Source organism: Meles meles, chromosome 13, assembly GCF_922984935.1.
Source record: "Meles meles chromosome 13, mMelMel3.1 paternal haplotype, whole genome shotgun sequence".
Classification (NCBI taxonomy): domain Eukaryota; kingdom Metazoa; phylum Chordata; class Mammalia; order Carnivora; family Mustelidae; genus Meles; species Meles meles.
The window spans coordinates 35599331-35626989 of NC_060078.1; the positions used below are offsets into that span (position 1 = coordinate 35599331).

General features: G+C 51.6%; 1 protein-coding gene across 1 annotated transcript; it reads right to left on the bottom strand.

The window, feature by feature from the left end:
• Nucleotides 1–1799: 1799 nt before the first annotated feature.
• On the bottom strand, nucleotides 1800–6100 carry ZNF503 (zinc finger protein 503). The gene is made up of 2 exons (XM_046027633.1): nucleotides 4687–6100; nucleotides 1800–3882 (listed from the first exon to the last, which is right to left on the bottom strand). Exons 1-2 carry the CDS (start codon nucleotides 4993–4995, stop codon nucleotides 2248–2250), a joined length of 1944 nt encoding a protein of 647 aa, XP_045883589.1. The 5' UTR covers nucleotides 4996–6100; the 3' UTR covers nucleotides 1800–2247.
• Nucleotides 6101–27659: the final 21559 nt, after the last annotated feature.

Below are 27659 nucleotides of genomic sequence, written 5' to 3' on the forward strand. Positions count from 1 at the left end.
GAGGCAGCAGGGGGAGCTTGACGCCGAGGGAGGCCCGCTGTTGGGAGAACCCAGAACGGCCTGACCCAAGAGAGAGGGGAGTTCGGGTTGCGCGCACAGCGCCGCGGCTCCGTGGTGCCGGGGTCCCGGGAAAGCGGCGCACTGGGCCCAGAGCTCCCGGGCACCCGGGACGGCGAGCGCCCAAAGAGCCAGAAGACCAGAGCTCGCGCCCAGGGCTGGAGCATGAGTGTCTACGTGTTGGGGGTGGACGAGTGGGCCTCGGCCCCCACCTCCGCCAAGAAAGGTTAGGGCTCCTCTCTGCGTGGTTCCTTTGGAGCTTCCTGCGGCTCAGTCAGTCCCGCCGCTCCAGCTGGGAAGACGGGAGCGGTGCGCACCGCGGGGATGCGCGTCCGGACGGAGGGTCCCGCCGCGCCTTTTCCGATCGGAGCTTGCCCCCCAGCACAAGAGCTCAGCGCCCGCCTGGTTGCCCCGGCAAGACCGAGAATGGGCTCCAGGACCCTCTCGGGGCCGAATCTGAAGGGGCTTGCGGGTCTCGTGCCCCGCCGCGCTCTCCCGCGGCGCAGACTGGGGTAGGGCTCGGGCTGCAAAGAAATCTGGACGCGGAAAAGCAGCGGCTGCGCGGACCAGCCGCCAGCGGGGACTCCGGAGAGAGGAAGGAGCCCGGGCATGGGGTGGTGAGGGGTGGTCCCTGGCAGCCAGAGGGAGAAAAGGAGAGCGAACTTACTTTTTCCTGAGGCGCAAGAAGGTTCCGGCGCACTCTGCCCAGGCCCGTAGCAGATTCCCAAGCACTCACCGTCCCTCAAATCTGTCCCGACTGCCCGCCCGGGACAGGGGATGCTTGGAAAGCAAAGACAGGCACAGCGGGCAGTGGCACCTCTCCGGGGCTAAGGCCTCGGGAGAGTCTGGGACTTCGCCGCTCTCTGTACAAAACAAAAGCCAGATTCTCAAAAATCTCAAGAGGGAAATAATGATTTTTAAAAATCGTTTTTTTTCTTTCACTTTTAACAAACCGTGTGCCGGGAGAAAAATTAAAAACTAAATGAGCGATTGCTCAGGACACTGTCTACAAATTGTGAAATCCCCTGTTTAAAAATATTTTCCCTAAGGCCAACCCCACGACTGGTCAGCCCTTTGCTTCTTTCTGAAAAATCACAACAAAAACAATAGGAAATGCAGCCACGGTCCTGGGAAGTAGGAGTAGCCGTGAGGCCCAGGGAACCCACTGTGGCCGAAACTGCCATGCTCTTCCTTTCTCTTTAACCAAAAAATAAAAAAGATAAGAAGAAGAAGTAAAACCTTTTAATACATCAAATATACGGAATTTTAATCTTTAAAGCGATACATTGTCTATTTTTAGTACATGACGTAAACCTTACTTGTCCCCTTCTCAGCGGGTGGACTTAAAAATTAAAAATAGTTGTGTTCCTTTTAAAGAACAAAATAAGGCAAATGAGGTTTTGGAATAAAATTGTTTTTCCTTTTTTTTTTTGTTTTCTTCCAGAATACATACAAAAAAATACCCATTCTCTTTCGATGGTATACACCTTAAAAATAATTGCAATTTGAAATCAGAGCTGACAAATTTTGACTTGTTTTGTTTTTTCATTTTTTGTAACAAACATGCATGTAAATTTGTGTTTCAATCAGACATTAAATAAGAACGTACAATACAATAATAGCAATTTTAAAGTAACATTAAAGAGAAGACCTCTAGTTCTGTGGCGGTTTTGTATTTACTTATAATCTACAAGGGACGGGAGGGTTTCTTTTCCACATTTTTACCCTCAAGATTTAATTTTTGTGGTTTTTTTTGTGTTTTTGTGTTTTTTTTTTTTTTTAACCCCTCCTCCTTTTTTACCTACGGAGCTCAAACTAAATAATGCACTTTTGAACCACGGGTCCGCTTGGAGCTAACATAAATAAATACCAGTGTCCACCGATGCAGTCCTCAATGAACACTTTCTCAATTAATTTTTCCTTCTTTTTCTATAAAAAGTCAAATGATATTTTTTCAACTTTTATAAAGTTTGGGTGGGTGGGGAGGTGAGAGGTGGGGGAAAGGGGAGTTTCCCACCGGGTCTCGGTCGCTGTTTTGGGTAGATAGATATGGTATATATATTTTTCCTTTCCTGGCCCGGGTCATCCCCACGCGCGAGTGACAGTAGCCTCTGCCCTGTTTCCACCCCTCCCTCGGCTCCTCCCTCCCCCCTACTCCTCTCTCTCCCTCGCTAGCCCTCCCCACCGCCCTCACTGATACCCCAGCGCCGAGGCCGTGGTCAGTCTCTGTCCGTAGAGGGCGTAGGGGGAGTAGTAGGGTCCGGTGGCGGCGGGCACAGGCACAGGAGCGCCGGGTGTGGGGAGCGGGCTCTTGGAGTAGGGGTGGTAGCGGCTGCTGAGTCCCAGCGCGTGGTGGGGGCTGCGCAGCGCCAGCGTCCCGGGACTGCCCGGAGCGCCCGACGTGGGGATGTGCATGTGGCAAGCCATGGCGGCCGCTGCGGCGCTGGCCAGGGACGATGAGCTGGGGTAGCCCGACAGCAGTTTGTCTGTCCCGGGGAAGGCCGTATGGGTCCGCAAGTGGCTCAGCAGCTCTTCGGACGTGGCGAAGCGCTTGTCGCAGGGCCCGTTGGCCGACACCCAGTTGCAGATGTGGGGGAGCGGGTCGTTAGGGAGCATGAAACCGTAGGGGTAGAGGGGGTGGCCGGCCAGGGAGGGCGGTGTGGCGCCGGCAGCGGCGGCAGCTGTTAGCGATGAGTGTACGCCGTGCAGCGGGTGCGTGGGGTACACCAGCGGGTATCCTGACTTGAGCGCCGCGGCCGCCGCGGCCGGATCGTGAGCGCACGAAGCGCTGGCTGCCGCCGCCCCTGCCAGGTGGCTGGCGCAGTGGTAGCTGAGGCAGTACGGGTCCCGGCACAAGCTGGCTGTCATCACGGATGGCGGCGACGCCCCGGCCAAGGGGCTGGAGCCGGCCGGTTTACTGCAGCCCAGAGAGCCCGCCGCGGCCGCCGCCAGTTGCGCCCCCACCAGGCTGCCCGGCTTGGTGGGGTCAAGTGCCACGCCGTGTGGCAGGAATTGGGGCGGGTAGCCAGCGTAGGCCCCAGCCAGGCTGCCTGGGTAGGTCATGCCCGCCGGAGGCAGAGGGAACACTGTCTGGCCCGGCTTGTAGGGCGATACCGGGGCCACCAGCCCAGAGCCCAGTACCGAGGAGGAGGTGGGCGCGCTGGGGCCCGAACCGGAGCTGGAGCCGGATGAGCCGCCGCAGTCTGAGCCTAGAGCTTTGCCCCCGGGGCCCCCATCTGGGTGCTGGTTAACGTCCACATTAATCCCTCCGCCGCAGCTAATCCGGCCGTGCGCCAACCCCGTGGGTCCCCCTTCGGCCGAGGTGCCCCCGGAACCCTTGCTGCTGCCACCGCCTCCGCCCACGTCGGGATCCTTCTTGTCGTCCTTGCCCTCTGGGCCACCCCCGGCCGAAGGCAGCATGCCTCCTGGAGAGCAGGCCGAGGCGCTGGAACTTGGGCTGCCTGTCCTGGGCGTGAATGGCTGGCAGGTGGCGCTCGGTACCCGGAATCCGGACTTCTCTGCTGAAACCCCCCCGCCGCCGCCCCCACCACCACCGCCTCCGCCGCCGCCGCCTCCCGGCTCCTTCTTATCCGAGCCGGGTTTGGAGTACGGCTTGAAACTCGACTTGTCCTCCACGCCGATGTCGCTCAGCTTGAGGGGGCCAGACTTTCCGTCCTTGTCGCCCCCGGTGCCGCTGCCGGCACCGCCCGCGCCGCCCCCATTGGAGGCGACAGAGGAGAGTTTGGAAGAGGGCGAGGGGTCGGGCTTCCCGATCTGTGAGCATGTTTGCGCCAACAGCGCCAGCGGGCTCTTCTTGGCATCAAGCTGCGGGTCAGACGTGGGGTTGGGGGTGGCACAAAGAGAAAGAAGGGGAAACCCTTTAGAATCCTGGCTTCTAGGGATCAAACGCCCTTCCGCAACCGCCAGTGAAGACCCTCCCAGCTCTAGGGCAATTCTAGACAGCACCACTTCACCTCCCCTCAGAGGGACAGACAGACAGACACACAGACTCGCCCTTGAGAAAGGCGGCAGCCTCCCTCTTACCCCACCAAATCAACGTATTTCCTGACCTCTCTAAACGCTGTGTATTTAAAAATACTCACTAAATGTTTTTGTTTCTGACTCCTAGACCCAGAACTACACACACACACACACACACACACACACACACACACACACACACACACATACATACATACACACACACACACACACACTCTCTTATATATCCCCAATTCTTCAGAGTAAGGGCTTGGGCAGTTGGCGCCTTAGAGGCTGTGTACAAATACCAGCTTCTGGGGAACCTTAAGACTGCGACTTTGGAACCGCATTTCGGACTTCCGCCCGTCTTCCGGGCCGAAAGTGAGGGGGCCTGGGTCGGGTTGGGGTTTTAATACCAAAGAGAGAAATAAGTTTTGGTTGCTTTGTCCCTTAGCATTCACACCCCATTCTACCTCCTACCCTCTTTCCGCCCTAGTTTTTACGATTCGGGAGCACTATGCTCTCCCCCATCCCGGAGCTGAATCACTCTGACCCCCCCCCCCCCGTCCCAGATCCCGAGAGAAAGAAATCCCGTGGAGCGGCAGCCAGGGTGGTGGTCCCAGCGCGATCCCGGGAGCGGGTCCTTACCTCGATGGGGCTGACGGGAGTAGAAGGCAGGGGCTGCAGGTACTCGGGGTGCAAAATGTGGCCAGTCCGTGCCGTCAGCATCTTCAGCACCTTGATGGGCAGGCGGTTAGCCTGGCGGAGAGGGTCAGAGGGGGGCACAGCGTGCACAAAAGGCTTGGTGCTGCCGGCCGGGGACGAGCCTTGGCCGGGGCCGGAGCTATTTCCAGAGAGCGCGCTGGTCCAGGCAGGGTCCGCACTGCTGCTGCTGCCGCCGCCGCCGCCGCTGTGCTTACTGCTTCTTAGGGCAGAAAGCGAGGGCGCTGTGCTCATGACCCACCCGCACGCATGGGAGCAGCGGGGGGAGGGCTCCGTGAGGCGTGGGGCGGGCTCCGGGCTGCGCGCTCGCCGGGGAAGCAGAAGCAGTAGGAGGAGGAGGAGCTGGCGCGGCGGCCACGGGCACCCAGCGCGCCTTCTCGGCGCCTGGAGCCAGAAGTGAATAATCCTGGGTGGCCAGCAGCGGTGCCGTGGCCGAGCGGGAGGAGCCGGTCGGACTGTGGGAGTGCCGGGTGGCTCGCCGTGTCCGCCTCGGGCTGTGCCCCTGCGCTGCGCACTCGCGACCCGGCGCTGGCGCTGCGCTTGGCGATGTGAGCCGCTGCCTGTCCAGCCGGGGCTCTGGCGAGGAAACTCACTTCAAAAGCAGCTGCACGGAGGGGGAGATTAAAGCCTTTGCCGCCTTCCAATCAAATGGGAGCCCGAGGTGATTGGAGGGTCAAGGGGATGTGACGCGTCCCGCGCCGCCGCCGCCGCCGCCAGGACTCTCAGCGCTGGTTTTAATGGGCAGCGCCTTCTTCACCGCCCCCCTCCCGCGTGTCCCCTCCCTCGATTTCGCTCGGAGGACGAGCTGGACATTTATTCTGCGTTTGCTATGTGCCGCCTCCCTGTTTTTTCTTCCTCGTCGTCCTTCCTTTCCGTGGCTCGAAAATAAACTGAAACCTTTTTTTGCAGGAGGGTGCGTATGAGGAACAGATTGAAGGGATGACCAGAAGGAGCAATGGCGGGAGTCTGGACGACGGCCGGACTTTCACCTCAGGGGCGCACAGGGGACCCACACACCAGATATTCTGTCTCGCTCAGTAATTGAAATCTCTCGCGGCGCGGCCGCCAGGGTAAGGAAAGGTGCGGAGAGGGTGACGGAGGAAGTGCGCCCGCCCGCTTTGATTCCCCGAGATTCGGCAGCGGAGAAACCAGAAGCTAGGTGGGCAGCGGAGGCGGCGGCGGCTGTTCTCCCGGCTGTGCGCGGGGCTCCCAGCCCTTCCCAGCCACGTGACTCCCGGGGACTCGCAGATTGGGGCTGGAGCGGGGGTCACATGTTTCCTCTGTTTCACACTCTGTCTACTCCTCCCCCCTCCGCCCCCCCCCCATTCTTACTCTCCCCTGCTACCCTCTCCTCCTTTCCCCCTCTCTTCAGTTCTTTGGGCATCTCCACCCCTCCATCAATTGTCAATGTTCCTCGACCGCAATCAATCAGTTATTTGTCAGCTCTTGTCAATCCGCCCGTGATTTATGTCAGCTTTTGTTGCTGATTACAAGGCGGTGCGACTTGAAGGGAAAAGAGTGAGGAAGAGAGAGATGGAGAGTAAGGAAGAGACCAAAGGGGAACCAGCGGAGGGGGAAAGAGGAGCAGCCTCCTGGGATGGGGTGGGGGGTGGCTCTAAGAAAGAGAATGAAAGAGAGGAAAAGAGGCTTTCCGTGTCAGGAAAATGAATAGTGAGAGTAAAGCGCGCAGGTGTGCCCAGGGCGCTGAGAGGGCTGCTCAGGCCTGAGGTGTGCGCCTCTCCCCTTTCACCTTCCTACCTCTGGGACTTCCGTCCATTGGGGCCGCGGTGGGAGGAGCTGCCCCGGGTACCCGAGACGGTCTGCGGCGACGTCTAAGATGGGAAATATTTTTGTCCCCAGGATAGTCCCTCTGGAGCATGAGGATGTCAGGCTGCAAGCCTGCCGCGGACCCCACCCTTCGTAGTGCCCCGACCCCAAACGCAGACTTCATTCTGACAGGCACACCACAACGCAGTTTTGAGTCCTGCAGGTCAATGGTGGGGTACCTCCTCCCCGACTTAAGTCTTTGACCTCCCTTCGGATCGCGGCTAGGGCTGAGAGGCTGCGAAGAGGCCTGGCCATGGGTGTACGGTGGAGATATCACAAGCTGAGTCAGATCCCCTCTCCCAACCTCTCCGACCCTGCTGTATCCCCGCAGGCTTGGTAGCTGGGGTTACTCTGGGCTGCTCTTTCGAATTTATGGGAACGCCAAGCCGGGACTGACCTGCGTGGAGAAAGCAGAGGGAAGACGAGAGAGCGGGAGGGGGCGGCTGCCTGTAGGAACTTGGGTCTTCCAGGGAAGCGGAGCCGGACTGCCGCGTTCCCCTCGATTTGCACCGTCACTCCGGCGGGTTGGAAGGAAGAGGGGAGGCGCTGTGCCTGCCTCTGTGTACCTCGAGCTGGGTGCACAAGTGTGTACGGACGTCTGTGCCGCTGTGTCAGCTGTCAGGGCTTTGGCAGCGTCCGGAGCGAGTTCGGAGGTCGCCTCCAGAAACTCGCAGAAACGGGAAGGGGGCAAGAGGAGGACACAACCCCTTCCTCGGAAGGACTTGGACGACTTTGAATCTCCCCTCCCCCACTTTTCCGCCCCAGCTCTTCTTTTGTTGTCAAGTCCTTTGATAAATGGTAGGGCAGGGAGCGCGGGGAGCCAGGAGCCAGTCTGTACCCGCGCGGGGGGCAGGGCCGGGTCTGGCGACCCGGTTTCCTTCGGCGCTGAGCCCGGTACCGCGGGGGTCGAGTCTGGGACCTGCCCTGCCCTCCGCAGGCTCGCCCTCTCCTCTCTCACCACCCTGTCCCCCCCCCCCCCCCCTTTTGGTCTCTTTTTCACTCCACACAGGTACCGAGAACTTTCTGGGGTGAGTTTTAGAATTTTCTCATAGGCATTCTTTTCCTGTGTTTTAATCTTATCCCTTGATTCTTTAGGTTGGTAAACTTGATGAGATTGTAACTTGACTAAAGATAATTTGGAGAAGAGGGAAGTGTGTATTTTGGGCTGCTTTTCCTCGGTGTGCGTGCCTGCGTGTGTATAGGTGTTAAGAACACACCTGCGGTCAAGGGGATTTGGTGTCTGCCTGTGCGGAGGCGAGGAAGGTGAGTCCGTGAGACGGTGGTGAGGCCACACGCGAGGTTGTGAAGGTTGTCCGAGAATCTTTGGGGAGCGAGTCCCAAATGCCCGTTTCTGAGGGCAGGACAGTCCTAAGCTGTCTCTGCAGGGCAGCGTGTGGGGGAGGCCGCTTGTATCCTGCGGATATGTTAGTGTCTGTGTCACTGAGCGCGCGGCTGTCGAGGTGCCGGCCGGGATCAACTGTGGAGCTCCCAGCTCCTCGAGCCCAGTAGTGGGTCGCGCGTCGCCGCAGCCTCCACGCGAGACTTGGACACTGAATGCTGGGGGTGGCGGCCAGAAGTGGAGGTGATAGCGGGCGTCTTCTCTCGCCGCCCCCTTTCCCGCCCCGGCCCCGACAGAGCCCAGTCTCCAGACTCAGTTCTTTCCCTCGCCTGGAATTCCAGCAGCTTTCTCTTCACATCGGGCGGTTCAGGGGCGGCAACCCCAGTACCTAAAGCCTGGGGGAACCAGAGAGTGGGCCCCGCGTGCCCCAGAATGGGCGTGCCTCGGTGTGGCTGCACACGCTCTCAGGCCTGTGCCTTGCGGCGCGCGCGCGCGCGCGGGTCGTGGTCCGCATGCGTTCGCTCTTCGCAAACCCCAACTCGGAAGGTCCGAGCGCATGGGGGCGCCTGGGGGCCTGCGCGTCCCCGGCTTTCGGGAGGCGCCAGCTTGCGAGCCTGCGCACCGCGCGGGGGAGGCCAAATCCCTGAAGGCCTAGCAGGCCTTTCGGGTGGGGGAGTTATTAATTACTCCGCACTAGGCCTAAAGCCTCCAACCCCAGCGGCGGTTGGCGTGGATGTCCTGCGGATTTTATTTGCACACAGTGTAAATGATTTGTTTTCTCTAAAAAAGGAGTGGGCATGGCAGATATTTGAGGAGGGGGTGGGAGGAGAAGGAAGGCGAGAGAGCTGAGGAAAAAAGTTTGAAAATGCCTTGAACTATTCACTGTCGAGATGGCTAATCAGTATTGAGGCCGGAGGGCAGGCGGGCCGCCTTTCACCGCCGCTTCCCTTTCATCTCGGGCTCGGCGGAGGCGCTCAATTAAAAGCCTATCAGTTTGTAAGTAAATCAACGCCTATCAGAGTTGTCACATCAAACAAAACGATTATTATTGCAGCCCGCCTCCCCTATTAATCTCCCTCGAAGATAATCCGCCTGACAGGTCAGGCCCGGCGAGCTGGAAAGCCTGGCCCAGAGCGCCCAAACAGTCCGGGACTGGCGCGCGCCCCTGGGGGCCTCCCCACCGCCGTCCCGCCCCGCCTTGTAGTCTCCCGGGAGGGGGGAGAGTAGGAGCTGGCTGAGGCCGCTGGTCCCAGACCCGCCCCTCCGGACTGGGAGCCGGGCCCAGATTGGCAGGGCTGGTCGGGGACGGTCTCGGGCGGCCCTCACCTCTTCTCCGGCCTGCGGTGGCACCGGGCCTGCCGGAGCCACGGTCCGGCCTGGTCCCAGCGCCTCGCCAAGGCCTGTACTCTTTTTCGCTTGCCTGTCCTGACTTTCCACCCCCCCCCCCAACCCCTTATCTTTTTTGTTTTCTCACCTGCTTCTTTCTAGACTCCCTACCTATTTATTTATTTATTTTCCTCCTCTTCCTTTCCCCCTTTTCCTGTTTGACGGGGAATATTTCCTATTCTCTCTCCCTCTTCTCGGTATACCGTATATACCACTCCGGCGCAATCACACTTTCTGAATCAGGGCATTCTCAGGGCCCGGGTTATTTCTCTGCGTCAGGGCTGCCTCAGGAGTGTGTGCAATTCCCAGGAACTCCTGACAAAGTCCTGTCTGATTTCTACCCAGGCAGGGGCACTCAGAAGCTCTGCGACTGTTTTAAGGGTTGGGTGCGTTTGGAGGGGTGAGAAGAAAGGACCACAGCAGTGTGATGCTTGGACGGTTGCAAGCGCCCTATTCTGGAATAAGTATTTGGCCTTGGAGTTTCACAGCTGCAACGGCGCCGATCTCGTTCTTGGGGCTGCCTGAGCTTTGCATATGTGGAGGAGACCCTGGGGCATCTGGGCTTCAACATTGAGGATGTGAGGGGGTGGCTAACACCTAATAAGTAAATGTAGTTAGATAATCACTTCTATGCCTTCAAACGGGCGCTCCCCGGCCGGGTGGGGCCCAGATTCCGCAGGGAGGAGAAATCATGGCCTTCTCCGGTGTCCTCCAGCTTTGCGCTTCGAGACACCTCGGAACCAAGCGCAGCCTGTCCTTTTCCCCGCTATTGCTCCAGATTGATAGGCCCAGATGGCCACTACCTGAGTCCGGTGGAGCTGGGATTGTGGGGTCGTTGGCGCTAAAGGGGAAAGGTCTGCGGGCGTGACCCCAGGCCCTGTTACCCTAAATGGCAGGTTCCGCACCTGGTTAAGTCTCCTTCTCGGGCTTGTATCCGGGAGAACCTCAGGGAAGACAGCGTTGGGCGTCTGGGCCGAGCCTCTTCCAGTTGTCACAGCCTGGTCCGAGGTCGAGGTTATCGAATACAGCCTATCTCAGCATGCTCGGTGTCCAGAGCTGCAGGACCCGTGGCTTCCACCCCGGGTTCTCGAAAGCCCCCCTAATTGTGCACACCTTACACAGCCGACCTGGTAGTAATATTTACTTCCATACCCGGAAATATTGTAGCGATGCAGTTCAATTATCTGTGTGACTGTTCTTCTTAAATGTATTTATTTCGCCTCTGCCACGCTGCAAATATTTAAAGAGGTACACATAGTGCACCCTTCAACTTAGCAAAACTCACTCTGGTTATAGGAAATATTCGCTGTGTGGTTATTTGGACACAAGGCTATCTCGAGCCCGAATTGCACTCAAGCAGGAGCTGTTTAAAAAAAAAAAAGAACTTGTTCTAGAATTTTTCCAACTTAACTGTATGAGCACACACCAAGAATTTAATAATATTTTATATCCCTCTATAGATCTAAATATTCAAGTATTATATTACATCTCCCTGAAACAGGAAGCGATCTTCCGTTCACACTGGACGTGGAGCTGTTTGTATAATGTTCATCTCCCTGCACTTACACATGAATCTTGATCTAATAAATTCAACCTTGTCATTTTTAGAATCGATGGGATTTCTCTGCGGTTTGCGCTGCCTGTATCCGAATAAATTGAGCTCGCAGGCATCCGGCAGGAAACGGCTCCCGGTTGGAGTGTACGCCGACGCATCGGCCCAGCACGGGAAGCGAGGTGGCTCCTGGTGATTGTGTGGCTGTAGGTCCGGCCTCTGAAGGAGGCTGGACTATCAGCGCCCTCAGGCCAGGAGCGACCCCTTGCTGCCCGGCAGTGCCCGGCAGCCCCCACCTCTGGTGGTGCTTCGGAAACCTGCCCAGCCGAGTCCGCCCGCGGCGAAAACTGAAAGCAAATTCCGCGGCAAATGAAGCCCAAACTTTCTTCGACGCAACTTTGCCACAATGATTCGGTGGCGACTTAGGACAGCGCGCTGGTCTGTGCGCGTGCAAGGTGGGGGTGGTGGGCGAAGAAAGCTTGGGGCGGCCGAGCCTGGCCCTAGACGAAACACTAGGGAAGGCGCCTCCCCTTCCTTATTTCTCGCCAACTGCTCGGCCCCAGTCCGTCAAAATAGTTTCCAATGTGTGGCGGACGCCCAGGATGTGTTTGTGGGGATCGCACCAGGGAGAAGGAAGCTTTGTGAAAGTTGAAGAAAGAGCTTTGCCCAGAAGCGTCCGCCCTGCAGGGCTCAAGAAAGCTGAGGACCAGCTCGCCTCCCCCGGGGGTGGAATGCCTAGAAATCGGCTTGGGGAGACCCCAGCCCAGTTCTCTCCCCTCACCTCGAACTCGCGCGTAAATAACCTCCCGCAGTCTGCGCTGGAAACTCACAAGCGCGGCGCCGCGGTTGGCTGGCGAGGCCGGGACGCTGAGCTGGCCCGCAAGGCCGCTCCTTGGCGCGCTGTCCCAGCCCCTAAGAGAAGCTTGCACCGAGGTGAGAGGACGAGTGTGCTTTCAGCTCCTGCTGGGCTGCCTAGACCCTCACCGCCGACCTCCCAACTCCCTGGAGCGGGCGCTTCCCCCCTGGGAGCGGCAGTCCTGGGCGGCTGGCTAGGGCGCAAAGTGCGCGCGCGGGCCGGCGCGGGGGTGGGGGGCGGCTGCGGGTCTCTCCTCCGGGCCTGTCGCCGGGCGGGCCGCGGCGGGTGAGTGATGAGGGCAGAGAAGGGCGCCCATAAATCGCGGGTGTCAGGGCGAAAAACTCTCTTTATTGTCTGCGTGATGGATGGGCCCGGGGACGAGACACCAAATACTTCGTATCGCCTTTAAATGGGAACACATTTTCCGCGGCCATAATTCATGTTTTTTAAATAGAAAGTTTGAAATGTTGCCTATATTTCACCGGCCCTGACATATTTATGAATCGCTCCCTGCATGCAAATATCATTATTTAAAGCGCCGGGGAGAGCTCGGGGGGAGGGGAGGAAGCATGGCCCCCGTGGTGTGGGGGTGGTGAACTGGGGAAATGCGGATGGAGGAGGGGGGCATCTCCCTAAAGTGCGGACAATGAGGCGCGGGGGAAATCCTTATACGGAAGTCGAGCGCACTGGGGGCTCCACTCCCGCCGCTGGACCGAGCACTGCCGCTCCGGGAAGTTTGAGCCGCTTGGGTCCATGGACAGGCCCCCGCCCCCTGCGGGAAGACCCAGAGGGCCTTTTGCGTCCTTCTCCGAGGCCCTGATCCGAGTCAAAGCCACCTTTCCCAAGAAAAAAAATTTTTTTTAAATAAAATACTTTAACAAACGCAAATAATAACAACAATCCAACATGTTTCGTGTTCTTTGCATTTGCATTGATTTTATTGATTTTCATTCTGCCAGCCTCAGACTGTGCGCGTCCGGGAGGAGCTACTGTCAGACCCCAGTCACTGTGGGGAGTGGGTGGGGGATAACCCTCCGGAGCTGCAGCCGGGACTCAACCAACTCACCACCTCCCAGGCACAACAGAGCCTGCGCAAGACGCGGGGACACAAATGATCCGGTTCCGAAGCTCTGGGGGCTTCAGTCCCGCCCCCTCTGCTTCCCCAGTGCAATGCAGCGCTCCTAGGGACCGCGTCCATCCACCCCGAGCCCCACTGTGAATACAATCGCTTTGGAAAAAAGCTGGGCACGTGCCGTCAGCCTCTCCCTTGCCCGTCCAGCCAGGAAGGCATCTACACCTGCGTCCTCAGTAGCCGATTCTTTACCTGTGCGGTTCCCCGCGGCGCCTGCGGCCGCGCTGGTAACAGAGGAATGAAAAGGAGGACGGGGGAGTGAGAGGGACAGAGCACTGCCCGAGACAGCCAGATACGCAGACCCGGGTCCTCCTCTTCCCACCAAGCGTTGAGGCCCTGACCGAACTCCCTCTAGGAGCCGAATTGCGCAGGGGAGAACCGGCCGGGGGACCCGCCTGGAGAACCGGCATCGAGAGGGAGGGGCGGACCCGGCGGCACTTCCGCTGGGGGCGGGGCCACGGCCCCGGCTGCGGCGCCGGCCCCGCCCCTCCACGGCTCCGGCCCGCCCCCAGCTCGTAAGGCTCCTCCTCCGCTGGCCTGGCAGCTGGATCTCAGGCCCGCGCCCTCGCAGCAGGGCGGTGGGGGCTCCTCTTCCCTCCTTGGCGTTTTGTCTTACGGCTTTTAAATCATAGAAACACAAGCACGTGCGCACTAACAACCTCGGCACAAACTCGCACGTTAAGACTTCGTCAAACGTTGATTTCCTGGTAGTCCCGAGACCTGCCTGGCCCGGGGATCTCAGACGTTTTCTGGAATATGATCAGTAGTCCCCTTCAGACAGTAGGGAACGCATATCCGTGATCATGGGGGTCCCACCACTTTCAGGAAGAACAAGAACAGAAGTTAACACTTTTTGAGTGTTGCTTTATGCCAGATACTATCTAAGAACTGTGTATGAATTAGGTCCTCACAGCAAGTCTCTGAAGTAAGTACCATTAAATACCCTGTTTTATAAAGAGACTGAGGTACGTAGAGAAAAGAGATCGGTCTTGTCTCACTCCCATTTCACCCATATCCGTAGCCCTTCTTTTCTTTCCTCAGCGTCTCCAGTCTCTGTTCAGAACTGAACAGAGGTGGCAAAAAGTATAAATATGATGAGTTCTACTCAGCACCGCCCCCCCCCCCCCCGCGGCAGCTCCCAGCCTGATGGGGAAACCCAACCAGTGAGCATCCAACCCCTGCCAGCGCACCGCCCCCCTACCCCCCCCCCCCCCCCCGCACCGTTTCCCTGTAGTCCCTGCCAAAACCAGAAGATCTTAAAACAACACCACCACCACTCCTTGTTTCTCTTCTGCTCAAAAGCCTGGGTTCGCCTTTTTCTTAGGATCAAGTTGAGCCGGTGGCTGGTAGGTCTCTGAGACTTGATTTGCCTTTCTTGCCTTTCTGACTCTGTGTGTGTCCTACTTCCCTTCAACCTGAGCTCCTGGAATCAGTGGCTACTTTCTTCTTTACTTTCACTCAAATGAACCCTGTTACACCTTCCCGCAAAACTTTGTTAATGCCTTTCCCTCTATCTGGAATGGCCTCTGTCCTCTTCATCTGGCTTACTACCTTTTTTTTTTTTTTTTTTTTTTTTTTAAATATCAGAGTTTACACACCTGCACCCTCCTACCTGGTACTGAGTTAGGGCTCCTGTAACCCTCTCTCAGAACACTTACCACACTAAGGATTTCCTGTTAAGAGGCTGTCTCCTTCACTGGATGGTAACTCCAAGGGGGCACAGACAGGCTATTTCTTCAAGGAACAAATGAAGAAAAGAACATTTGTACGTAACATTAGTATGTAACATAAGTATTCTCCGTGGTCTCCTATCCTAAGATGTTTTCAATTTAATTAGGCGGATTCAAAAATATCTCATGAAAATGTTATTTTGAACCTATATTCTGTAAATATCAAATAAGTGAATGCTCAAGGAGGTGGGAGAAGAGAAATATCTATGGTTTTCTAGTCATTTATTCAGATTTTCAAAGTGCAAGATGTGTTAGTTGAGACAGGTGAATGGAAAACACTGCCCCCCCCCCCCCAACCCGGCCCGGTGACCGCCTCTCCCACCATTCAGGCATGTATGTCTCAAGGCTGCAGCTAGGGCTTCCTTTTATCTTTCTCACTTCACATATTATAGCTATCATAGCTCAGTACCTTATTAGCTCTTGACTGAGCTGCTGCTACAAGAACCTTCTAATTGTTCATTCTCAGTCTCTCTTGCCTCTAATACATTATACATACTCTTGCTAGGTTAATTTTCTTGATCACATCATTCCCTTGCCTCCATCTTCATGAAATCTTCAGAGGCTCTGCATTGTCCACATGAAACACTTGGCTCTTCATAATCTGGTTCTAAACTTCTTCTAAAAAATTTTAAGATGCATTACAAAATTATGAAAGAAACATGTTCCCTTCAACCAGCAAAGCACTCAAAGATATATAAAGACAAACTTTATGATCTCAGCCATCTCCTCCCTATTTCCCACCTAGGTTCCTGAGATATCCAGGATATACAGCCGGGATATAACTTCTATCCCTTTCTCCACACTCAGCATGCTCATATAAACTATGCTTACATATATGGGACTATTATGTTTTTGCTCATTTATACAAACAGTGAATATAATAGAGCTGCCTGTTCCTCATTATTTTTTTTTTAAGATTTTCTTTATTTATTTGACAGAGAGAGTGAGAGAAAGCACAAGTAGGCAAAGCGGCAGAGAGGGAGAAGCAGGCTCCCCACGGAACAGGGAGCCCAATGTGGGGCTTAATTCCAGGACCCCGGGAGCATAACCAGAGCCGAAGGCAGTCGCTTAACTAACTGAGCCATCCAGGTGCCCCTCATTCTTTCCTGATAACAAATGGGTCTATAGATATAGAGGTAACTTATTTATTTTTAGCTGCGTAGTATTCCTTAGAATGAAGGTACCCACGTATTCAACCATTCCTCTGTTGGTGGTCATAAAGGTTGTTATCAGGGTGTTGTTGTTGTTGTTGTTTTTTACTAACAATTTCACGAGTCTATATCCTTGCGGTCAGTGATTTCGTTTCTGTAGAATAGATTACAAAAGTGCAGCTGGCTATACCCCAGCCAAATCGAATTTCTTTGTTCTTACCACATGCCTTGTGTTGTCCCATTTCTTGTGTCACCTCTCCCTGGAAGTCCCTCATCCCCATGCTTGTGTATCCAGCTTCCAATACTGCAATGCCCAAGTCTGATACCAGAATTTAGATATCTACCTTCCTCCTTTCTCATAATCTTACCTTTGTGGCAGTGTGCTGGGCCCAGTGTCTACTCCAATCGTGACGATCCTATTTTCATTTTTCCTAATCCTTGTAACTAGGGAGAATCAAGTGACCCAGTTTTGCAAATGAGACACACGTAGAAGTATGGAGGTGGCAAAGCTGGAGGAGAAGCTTTGGGAAACAGTCTTGTTTTCCTGATCAAAGTAGATGATGCAGATGTTTTGATACTTCCCCTTCTCCTCTTTCTCTTTTATTCCTTCTGCGAACTTGGATCTGATATTTATAGCTGTAGCAGCCACCTTGTGATCATGAGGAAAAGTCCAGGAGAATAGCAGAGAGACACTTAATCATGACATCGTTGGGACACAGGGCCATCTCTAGTAATCACCCCCCTCCAAAATTAAATTCCCACTTGTTCAAGTCATTGACATTGGGGATTTTTATATTTGTAATCAAACATATCTTTTACTTGTCCCCTTTGGTAAATTTTATTTCCATTGGTGTTACAGTTATTGGGATACTACCACAGGGGTCCAGAAAAGTTAGAGAAACTATTAGAGACTCACCTTCAAACATTTTTGAAGGATCGTATTTTAGAGTAGCCAAGTAGCCAAGAGTCTCTTGGAGTTAGGTCTGGTCATATCTTTAACCATCAGTATCACTGTAAACTATTGTATAGTGGGCAAGTAGTGCTTTTTGTTTGTTTGTTTTTGTTTCGTCTTTACCTTCTTTGACTGCCCATCATCTGAATCTCCTTCCTGGTTGTTGTAAGCAGGGCCTGCTTCCAATCACAAAAGCTGAAGGGGCCACATCCTCCCTCTTCTCCCATCAGCTCAGGGCTCAGCTTCCCCTCCCTTATCTTCATTTGAGTAGATCATAGTACTACTAGCACATGGTGGGCTCTGGGGTCCAAATGCTTGGTTCCAAAGAGCAGTATTGCCACATTTCCTAGATGTGTGACTGGGGCAAGGTTCTTAACCCCTCCCAAGTCTTGGTTTCCTCCTGGGCAGCATGGATGTAATAGTGGTACTTATCTTTCAGGTTGATGGGTAAATTAAATGAGACAATGCATGTATCTGGCACAGAGAAAGTGCTCAAAGTGATGACGACAATGATCTCCCCGTGTTCTTTCCTACCTCTGAACCGGTGGGGTGTTGTCGATGCCGTACATCTGACACTTAATTATTAACTAATTGATGATATCTTTCATTAGCTATTTAAATGCATATTGTTTAACGGTGTGTGTGTATGTGTGTGTGTTCAAGTTCCCAGTTAGATTTTAAGATCCTCTGAGCCTAAACAGATGCTTTCTTTATATTCCTAACTCAGACTAGCAGAGGGCTAAGCTAAAGTAGGCATGAGTGAGCACTTACGAAAATCAATAATAAAACATCCAAGGATTGTATAGTCCTTTCCATGATTTCTTTTAATCCTCGCAACAGTCCTAGAGGGCATGTAATGTTATTCCCATTTTACAGGTGAGGAAACAGGTTGGTAGAGAGGAACTCATTTGCCTGAGTTCCAAAAAGTCAGTGCTCTTTCTTGCCTCACAATGGTGTCCTTCAGGTTTTAGAAATTCTGGCAATGCGTCCCTGTCATGCTGTTGTGTCCAAACTCACCTTTTCTGTCAGCCCAGTTAGCATCCCTGGCAGCCCTAACATTCCCTCCATGTGTCCGTGGGAAGAGATATTGGGAGCTGGATCATTAAAGGCATAAAAGGCATAAAACAGGGACATGTACACACCCACAGTTAATGCATGTCACCCAGAATGCCGGTGACGAGGACGTCTATGTACCTAACCTCTGGTCACTTGAGGAGTGAGATCGTGGGGGATTTCAACTTTCTTCTTGCTCACCTGGAGTTTCTACTGCAAACATGTGTTGCCTTTATAAATAGGAAAAGACAATATTTTTGTTTGCTTGCTTGTTAGTGGAGACAATGATGCAGTGCCTTCAGAACTCTCCTTGCTTCCTTGCTCCTCCCAGTTCTCTTTTACTGAAAAATGCTCCCAATCAAAGCAACTTCTTTTTTCTCCTTCCTCCTCTGAGCCAGGTGGGCAGAGGCCCATCCCTGGCACTTATTAGTCACAGGTTTGAAATGCAGGGGAGGGTTGGGGAGGGAGAAATGATTGGTGTGGGGTGGGAATTTGGGGATTCTTTTATCCCCTGCATCTCAAAGGCTGACAGGCTCCTGAGGGGTGGAAATGACTGGTAATTAGTGAACCTTCTCGGCAGCACACACTAAAGACACACTTCACAGTCTCTGTGACCTCTGCAGCCCGGTGAGGCTTTGTTATGTAGATGCTCTTAATTGGGTGAGTCACTTACTGCAAACAGCTTCGGGAGAGAGTACTGTAGGCTGTTTCAGGGCGGTTTCTTACCAGGGGTTCTACCTCAGGAACCAGGGGTCTTGAAAGCAGTGGCCTCTCAGTAACTGCACTCTAACCTATAGAAATGAGAAGTGATCCCATGGCTTGGGGTTAGCAGGGTGAGCGTTTAGAGGGAGGGTTAAGCTATGGCCTTCATCTTCCTCCTCCCTCTCTCCCCTTCTCCTTCAGGTTATAAAACACCTATTCTGGGCAAAGCTGAGGCTATTTTGAGATATAAACTGGGTTCTCTACATTCAAGGAGTTGTCCTTCTCCTTAAGACAGATGTAAATGTACGTAACAACACCATACAGTGGGAATCAATGCCAGGCAAGTGGAAGAAATCTTTATAATGATGTTTCAGACCCTGGAGCAGTCAGTGAGGACTGGAGCCTTGGAGAAGGCTTGTCAACAAGGGCAAGCAGGAGCTGGGAGGAGTTCTGGGGAGAGGGAGTCCCAGGATGAGACTTCATGAACAAAGGCATCACCAGATCACTGTCACACCCAGAGTCATGGCTCCCAGCACACTGAACTTGACTCCGATGTCAGATACACTGAGTGAAGTGAGAGAATGACTCAGCAGGTCCTCAAACGGGCTGCATTTACATTGTCACATGCTGTTGATGGTCCTGAGTGTCCTGTCGGCTGTTTCTTCTATAGGAGGGCACAGTGTGTATGGACTTTTTAACTGCAGCAATTCCCCCGGCCCCCACCCATAATGTGGTATTTTGGTGAGCCCCGTTCCATCTTGGCTCCTCTATTCTTGTCTCACAAACAGACATCAAGGCCTGGCAGTTGGGCGGCAGTCTCTTTGTGGTCTCTCCCTTCAGGCTGTGAAGGGGTCAGGTGTACTTTCAGAGTCTGTGAGGACATTTGCCTGAGCCTACTCTCTTCTTCTGATTGATCTTCCCTCCAATTGTCAGGCCTGTTGCCCTAAAACACGAATGTAACCACGTTACTCCCATTGCACTCAAAGTGAGGCCTGTGGTAGGTCTTTATGGTCTGGCCCCTGCCTGTCTCTTTTGCTCTCTTCCTGTTTTCAGTGTCACCAATGACTTCCCTGCTGTTAAATCCAGTGGTTAATTCTTTGTCCTCAGTTTACTTGACCTTGAATAGCAATGGACGAATTGATCGCTCTTTTTTCTTCTTATTCCTTAATATTTTGTTTATAAGATTTTTCAAACTTATGAAAAAGATTAAAGAACAAGATAATGAATGCCCTTTCCCTTCATTTAGACTTATCAGCTGTTACCATGTCGGCATGCTCTCTCTCTTATACACACACATTATTTTTTTCTGAACCATTTGAAAGCTGTAGGCAACTTGATGTTTACCCCTAATTTCTTCAGCTTGCATCTCTGAAGTAAAAGAACATTCTCTTATGAAACCACAATACAATGAGTGCACCGATGAAAAGAAATATTAATATCATCAGTAACATCATCAAATGGTTCAAATGTAAACATTTCTGATTGTCCCTTAAATGTCTTTTTAGCTGTTTTTCTTTTCCCTAGTTTCAGTATCCAACAAAAGAGCACACATTGCTCTTAGTGGTCATGTTTCTTTAGTCCATTTTTATCTAGTACATTCCTTCCTGTTCCCTACCGCCCTATGACATTGACATTTTGGACAGTGTAGCTCAGTTGTCTTGAAGAATGTTTCACTTTCTAGATTGTCTCTTTCCTCATGAAGAGAGTCTGGCAAGAATCGCACGTAGTTGCGTGTGACTGCCATTGCATCTCATCTGAGGCCCATATGATCAGGTTGTCTTACCCTTGGAGATGCTAAGTTTGGGCTGGTGACCACCAGATCACTCCACTCTAAAGGTACATTTTCCGCTTTGTAATTTATAGATAACCTGTGAATTTCCATGTGAATTTCCTGCTCACCCAATGCTTTCAGCATCCCCTGGTGATCTTTGGCTGAATTGGTCAATATGTTAGAACCTCATCTTTTTTCTTTTCTCTTTTGAAAAAAGATTTTATTTATTTACTTGACAGAGATCACAAGTAGGCAGAGAGGCAGGCAGAGAGAGAGGGGCAAGCAGGCTCCCTGTTGAGCAGAGAGCCCGATGCGGGACTCGATCCCAGGACCCTGGGATCATGACCTGAGCCGAAGGCAGAGGCCCAACCCACTGAGCCACCCAGATGCCCCTCTTTTCTTTCTTTCTTTTTTTTTTTTTTAAAGCATTTTTTTCTTGGCTTCCAGGGTCTGACTTGCTTTAGGTTCTTCCTTACCTCTGCAGCTTCTCATTCTCAGTCTTTATGGCTCTTCCCCTTCTTCTTGACCTCTCACTGTCGGTGCTTAAGACCCAATCCTCAGATCTTTTTCATCCTGTCTTGAGGCTTTAAATGCCATCTAATAACTGAGGACTCCCAAATCTCCAACTCTAGTTCATATCTGCTTCCTTTAGTCTACATTCCTATATAGACTCCTTCCTTGGCCTTTCTGCTTGTATATGTCAAAGCCATCCCAAACTTCTTAGGTCCAAAAGTGATCCCCTGATCTCCCCACCCCCTAACTTGCTCATCCATTTCAGTATGTCCGCTTCATTCTTACAGTTACTCAGGTCAAAGCCTTGAAGTTACTCTTGTCTCCTGTGTTTCTCATGCTCTCCATGTCCAACCCAACAGGGAATTCTGTTGATGTCATCTTCAGAATATACGTAGGCACTCGTCACTGTCTCCAGTGAGTCCTCTGTTAGTCTGCTTTCGGCTCTCCCTGTTTTTGCCCTTCCTTCTCCATGGTCCATTCTCAATATAACAGCCAGAGCAGTCTTTACAAAATATGGGTCCTTTTCTCAAGGTTCCCCATCTCACCTGGGAGTACGAGACCAAGTCCTAGTCTTAGTCTATCAGGCCTTAAATGATCTGCTTCTCCTCCTCACACCATACCCTGCCTTCTGATTTTATTTGCATTATTCTTCCTCTTGTTCACTCCACTCAAGCCACTTTGACATCCTTGCTGTTTCCCAAACCTTCCAGGCACTCTCTTGCCTCAGGGCCTTTGAACTTGCTGTTCTAGCTGCCTTGAGCATTTCCCCCCTAGATGTGCATCTGGCTCTCCCTCACCTCCTGCAGGACTTGACTTATATATCTCTTTCTTCGTGGGGCCTTCCCTGATCATTCCATCTGCCCCCGGGGACTTCTTATCCCCTTCCTGTGCTCTTTCATTCTCCAGAGCAGTTATCAACACCAGCTATTTGGTATTTACTTGCTTATTGTCTCTCCCCACACTGAAAGTAAGCTCCACAAGGATAGAAACTTTCTTTTCTCTACTGCTCTGTCCCCACAATTTAGATTAGTATCAAGCATACAGCAGGTACTCAATAAATATTTTTTGAATACATGAATTGAATGAATGAATTTCCAGTACCTATGCATAAGCTATAAGCCCTCTGGGTTCTAAGGACTGACAGTCTAAAATTTCTGCATTCTCTGCTGGCCACTGGGAGCTAGTGCAGTAGATGGGAGGCCAGACTGTGTCCCAGATCAGGGTTCAGAGTTCAGACAATAGCAATGAGATGGAACCCATGCATGCAACATTGGCCTGTGTTTTGTGTGCCTATATTCTTACACAAATGTTTATGTGCTTCTTTGAGTTTGTGAGTCTGTGCTGGTGGGGTCATGTATAAAGGTCAGTGATCCTTTCCTGTTTTCTTCTCCAGGAAAGCCACAGATGCTTTATCAGGCTGGAGGCCCTGTGTGTGCTCATGAATGTCTCTGCTGGCAGCCGCAGCATCTCAAGGCTTCAGCCCCCCTGTGCTTTGGAGCTGAGCGGCAATCCAAAGCCTGGTGTGGCTGTACCAGACACTAGCTGGAGTGACACTGTGCCCTGGGAAGCATTTGAGCTCAAGTTCGCCACTCAAGCATGAGCAAAGTGGCAACACAACGCCATGAGACTCAGAGAACACTCATCGCTTTTGCCTTTGCTGTTCCATCTGCTTGGAAGATTCTTCTGCCAAGGCTTCTCGTGGTTGGCGCCATGTTATTATTCAGATTTCAGCCCGAATGTTGCTCCTCTTAGAGAAGCCTTTCCAGAACATTCCACAGCTGTCTGGGACTGTGCAGTTTGTGTATCACAAAGCATTGTGAGAGGGTCTAAAGTCTGGCTCCTGCTCTGCTCATCAAGGATTTCACAGGTAGAATGTTCTGAACAGCTAGCAGAGGCCTTGGACATTGTATCCAAATTAGCAACCCCCCCACCACATTGTCTTCTTTCATCTTCATAACATGTGTTAGTGTTACCTGATATTACACATTTCACATACTTGAAATTATTTATTTACTTGTTACCTGTGCCCTCCCACCAGAGTATAAGCCCCAGGGGACTAAGGATTGTCTTTGTCTTGTTCCTTATTGTTGGAGCCTGACACCTAGCAGGTGTCCAGAAGTATTTATTAATGAGCACATTCTCTCTCCTTATTTTGCGGAGATGTATACTTACCTGTGTTTTTATCTTACTAGTAAATTGCTCCTTGGATCAGTTAGTTTTCATGTAAGGAAACTGAAGACCTCAGGAGTGAAAGGATTCAGCCATGGGCACCTGACTAATAATAGCAAAGCTAAGTCTTGAATCCAGGACTCAAAGGCCAGGGCACTGACCACTTCAAGACTTGCCCAGCACTTTACCTGACCCCTAAGCTTCTGGTTCTGGTGGTACAGGTGCAGCTGATACTTGCTTTGCCCCTGGCTCAGAGCTGCAGAGAGAGCTGGGGCTCCTTTCGGAGAAGTGGGAAGAGACTCTGAATTAATATTGGTAAATCATGCCAGAACCCTCTTGTGTGCATTATAATTATTGCCCCCCATATATTCTAAAATAATCCCTGTAAATAATTATAAAAGTAAATCTCAGTGACAAATTTTGTATTTTATTTTATTTCCAGGAACACATTTATTCATCATAATCTCTTCAGGGTTAGGACAAATTGGAGCACTGGGTAGTGAATACAATTTGCAAATAGGCAATATAAGTAGAGAGAAAATTAATATGTATTCCTCAGCACTCTAAAAGGAGAGGAAGAACATTAATAGCCATTTCCATGAAGATATAACTTTGAAAATGTTATTTCTGATCCATCAGTGTGGGACTCCCTATGAGGAAAATGGTTGCAACGTGACAAGAAGTGATTAGATGTGAAATGGCATCTTTCTGGCGCTTTCCCCAGTCTCTTCACCCTCTTCTTGCTGGGATATAGGATGAGTCCTGTTTTATTTTCTTCAGAAGGTCACAGTTCCGGCCTGGGGTCGGCAGCTCATTTGCTGGGTGGCCTTGGGCAAGACCCTTCCATGCCTTCGGCCTCAGTTTCCTCAATCCGTATTTGGAGTAAGTAATTTCTAAAGCAGCAGGCTGTATGGTCACAGTGCAAATTACCTGGGGATAATTGAGAGAATATACAGGCTAGGACAGCGTCTGTGGAATCAGAATCTCATTTGCTGAGTCCTGTACATTTTAATTAGGGGGGACGATTGTTCCTCTGAGTGGCAGAACCTCTCCAAGCCAAGTTCAAATTCTGGAAAAGTACCTGGGGCTTAGACACTGCTTCTGTCTCCACCAGCGGACAGAATACGTCAAACAGGTTCTTCAGTCAATGTTCCCTTTCCTTCTCAAAAGCTTTCTATGATCTTCTGTCTTCAAGTCAGAGATAACCTCCGTCCGGGCCCAGCTAAGGGTTTGGGGCATCCAGCTAGTTCCAGGCAAATGGGGGAATAAGATTTGGTTTTCACTGCTGTTTCCAGGATTTGTGAAAATAATGCTTAGAGGGGCATCTGGGTGGCTCAGTTGGTTGGGTAGCTGCCTTCGGCTCAGGTCATGAACCCGGAGTCCCAGGATCAAGTCCCGTGTCGGGCTCCCTGCTTCATGGGGAGTCTGCTTCTCCCTCTGACCTTCTCCCCCTCATGCTCTCTTTCTCAAATAAATAAAGAAAATCTTCAAAGAAAAGAAAAGAATTCTAAGAGATTAGCGGGGAGCAGTTCCAGTTATAAATTCTCTTTTCCTGATCCTTCCGTCCAGTCTCCACCATTAGTTTCCAATTACAAAGGCAGGGTATGCATGTTGCAAAAATCACAGAATATATGCAGTGAAAAGCAGAAACTCCTCTCCCACTCACTTTTTGCAAACCTACTCCCTTCCCCACTCCCCGTTAATGTTTGCATTTTATTTATTTATTTATTTATTTTAAAGATTTTATTTATTTACTTGACAGAGAGAGATCACAAGTAGATAGAGAGGCAGGCAGAGAGAGAGAGAGAGAGAGAGGGAAGCAGGCTCCCCGCTGAGCAGAGAGCCCGATGCGGGACTCGATCCCAGGACCCTGAGATCATGACCTGAGCCGAAGGCAGCAGCTTAACCCACTGAGCCACCCAGGCGCCCCTTTATTTTTTTTTTTAAAGATTTATTTATTTGACAGATAGAGATTACAAGTAGGCAGAGAGGCAGGCAGAGAGAGAGAGAGGAGGAAGCAGGCTCCCAGCCAAGCAGAGAGCCCGATGCGGGGCTCGATGTGGGGCTCGATCCCAGGACCCTGGGATCATGACCTGAGCTGAAGGCAGAGGCTTTAACCCGCTGAGCCACCCAGGCGCCCTAATGTTTGCATTTTAATAGAGACAACAACCACAGTATCTTTTAAGATCCTAAGAGAAGGGAACTCAGAGGCACTGAGAATTAATGGTAATGACAATTATAATAGTACACAGTAATAATAAACTAACATTTATGCAATGAATAATCATACCAACCATTATGATTGCCTTTAATATATATATTTTAAAATGTAATTTATTCTGGTTGGGAGATCAAGGAGGTGTTTAGGAGCCTAGATCATCCTTAATCCCTCACATACGTGCAAATATTACAGAGAGGGCCCTGGAAACCTTTTCTCTTTCCCAAACTCCCTCCTTTAGACTGAAAAGAGGCTGCTTCAGCAACAAAGGACATTTTGTATGCAGAGATCCAGATTTTTTTTTTTTAATTGAAATCTGAATGTGGTGAGTCTGAACTAGGGGCTGGGGCATGATTAATTACAGCAATCATCTTAACCTGCCCAGGGGTTGGGCCTGAAAGAAATGAGGCCAGGCTGAATAGAAATTTGACTAAGGATATGTAGGAATGCTAATAAAACTTTGTTAACAGGCTCTGTCCTCTCAGCTGATCATGCACAAAGTTAGAGGGTTTTAAGCAATCAGTTCCTGTTTCACTGGTTCTGGTCGACCCCAGAATCCACTCCCTTGATTGCAAATAAACAGGATTTTCCTTTTTGTCCGCAGGAATGTGAAGGCGGAAGAACTCTAGGGGAAAGGGCCTTTTCTGCCAAAGAATAATAATAACAAAGATGACAGTAGGAATAAAATATTGGCCTCTTCATCAAGGGTGATAAGGAAATTTCTAGTGGTTAGTGTAGAACCTTCTCACTCCCCATTTGTGTTAGAACTCCAGAATTCATACGCTCAGGATTAGCTGCCAGGTCTGACTTGAACTTTCTGTTCTCTAGTGCTCATGACTATACTGTACAAATGGGGTTCCCCCGTCTCAATGTTGGACACGGGAAATAGGATCACAATCACAGGGCTTCTTGTTGACATAGGGCTGCAAATGTCTGAGCACAAATCTTTCCGGAAGCATATGCCTTAGTTATGTACACCCGGAGTGCCTAGCACGGTGCCTGGTCCTCGGACGCTGCGGCCGACGAGCTGTGGGGTAAAATAGGGTGAGACAGGGGTCTCCAAATCTCAGTCTCAACTGCCCACTAGAATGGCAGGAGGGAACTGAAGAAGAACGTGGATCACTGCATGCGCCCTCTTCCCCACCCCCCACACCCCCCCCCCCCCCGAGCTGTGCTTCTGGGGCTCAGGCAGAAAGAGTTGTGTTCAAGATGAAGCCTCAACAAGATCTGTCCCCTCTGTTCACTCTTGTCAACTCCCTGGGTTCCAAAGGAATCATTTGTTCACCTCCTGGGCCAGCCTCATCTCCGCTGTTCCTTTGCTCTCTCCCTTCCAAAGGGGGGGCCATATGCCCCGAAGAACTTTAACTTTGCTATTTTAGATGTAATTTTCCTTTTTGCTCAACAAAGTGATGAGGAGGTAGAAGGATGACCTCCATCCCCGTCTTCCGATTGTCCTTGGTTCAGGGATAGAGATCCTTCTTCTCCTTCTTTTTTTTTTTTTTTTTTTTTAATTTTTATTTATTCATTTGACAGAGAGATCACAAGTAGGCAGAGAGGCAGGCAGAGAGAGAGGAAGGGAAGCAGGCTCCCTGCGGAGCAGAGAGCCCGATGCGGGGCTCGATCCCAGGACCCTGAGACCATGACCTGAGCTGAAGGGAGCGGCTTAATCCACTGAGCCACCCAAGCGCCCCTCTTCTCCTTCTCCTTTCCCCTCCTTTCCTTCTCTTCTTCCTCCTTGTTCTTCTCTTCTGAAGATAACTTCCAAAGCTGAAGGGAGTAAGGAGAGGCGAACCCAGTCTGGTTTTAGAGGAGCCTCCCCGACTAAATTCAATAAATTTCTACTCTGCTCAAGAACTTTCAGTAGCTCTGTATTGTCATCAGCTTCCATTTCTAACACTAAAGCCCACGTCCATCTGAACGATAGCCTTATTGTTTGTGATTCCTCCAATTATTTGTCCCTTGCTGTTAGCCAGCCTCCTGGATGTGTTCACCTAGTGGAGACAAGAGTGAATGGGGAGGCAGAACAGCTAAGACCGGACAGAGGAGGGAGAAAGCAGGCGAGGAGGCTAGAGAGGTAGGGGAAGATGGGATTCTAAAAGATCTTGAGGGACATATTAGAGATTTGCGACTGTTATTAGTTGATTGGGAGCATTGAAAGATTTCAAGTAGGGTCACATCAGGCTTTTAGAATGATCACCCTAGAGCTGTGTAGAGGAAGGGAAAATAGTGAGGAAGACCTGGTAAGGTAGAAAAGATCCCTGCCTACTTTAGCATCATTGGCAGATAGTGTGTGCAGAAGTCTATGCTCAGAAGACACAGCTGTGTACGGACACAGGGGCATGGTTGAGATGACCTCAAGCACCCTCCTGCTGGGGTGATAATGGGTAGGTTCCAGTTTCATCTGTGAGTAGGTTGAAGCCTGTTTCCCCATGTCCTCTCCTGCCAGTCAGAGGCCTTCTAGGAAGGCCATGGTGAAAGGTGGGGAGGGCAGTGTATCATGACAGTGAGGGCCTGGGCCCACTTCTTCCTTTTTGGGCAGGAAAGGCA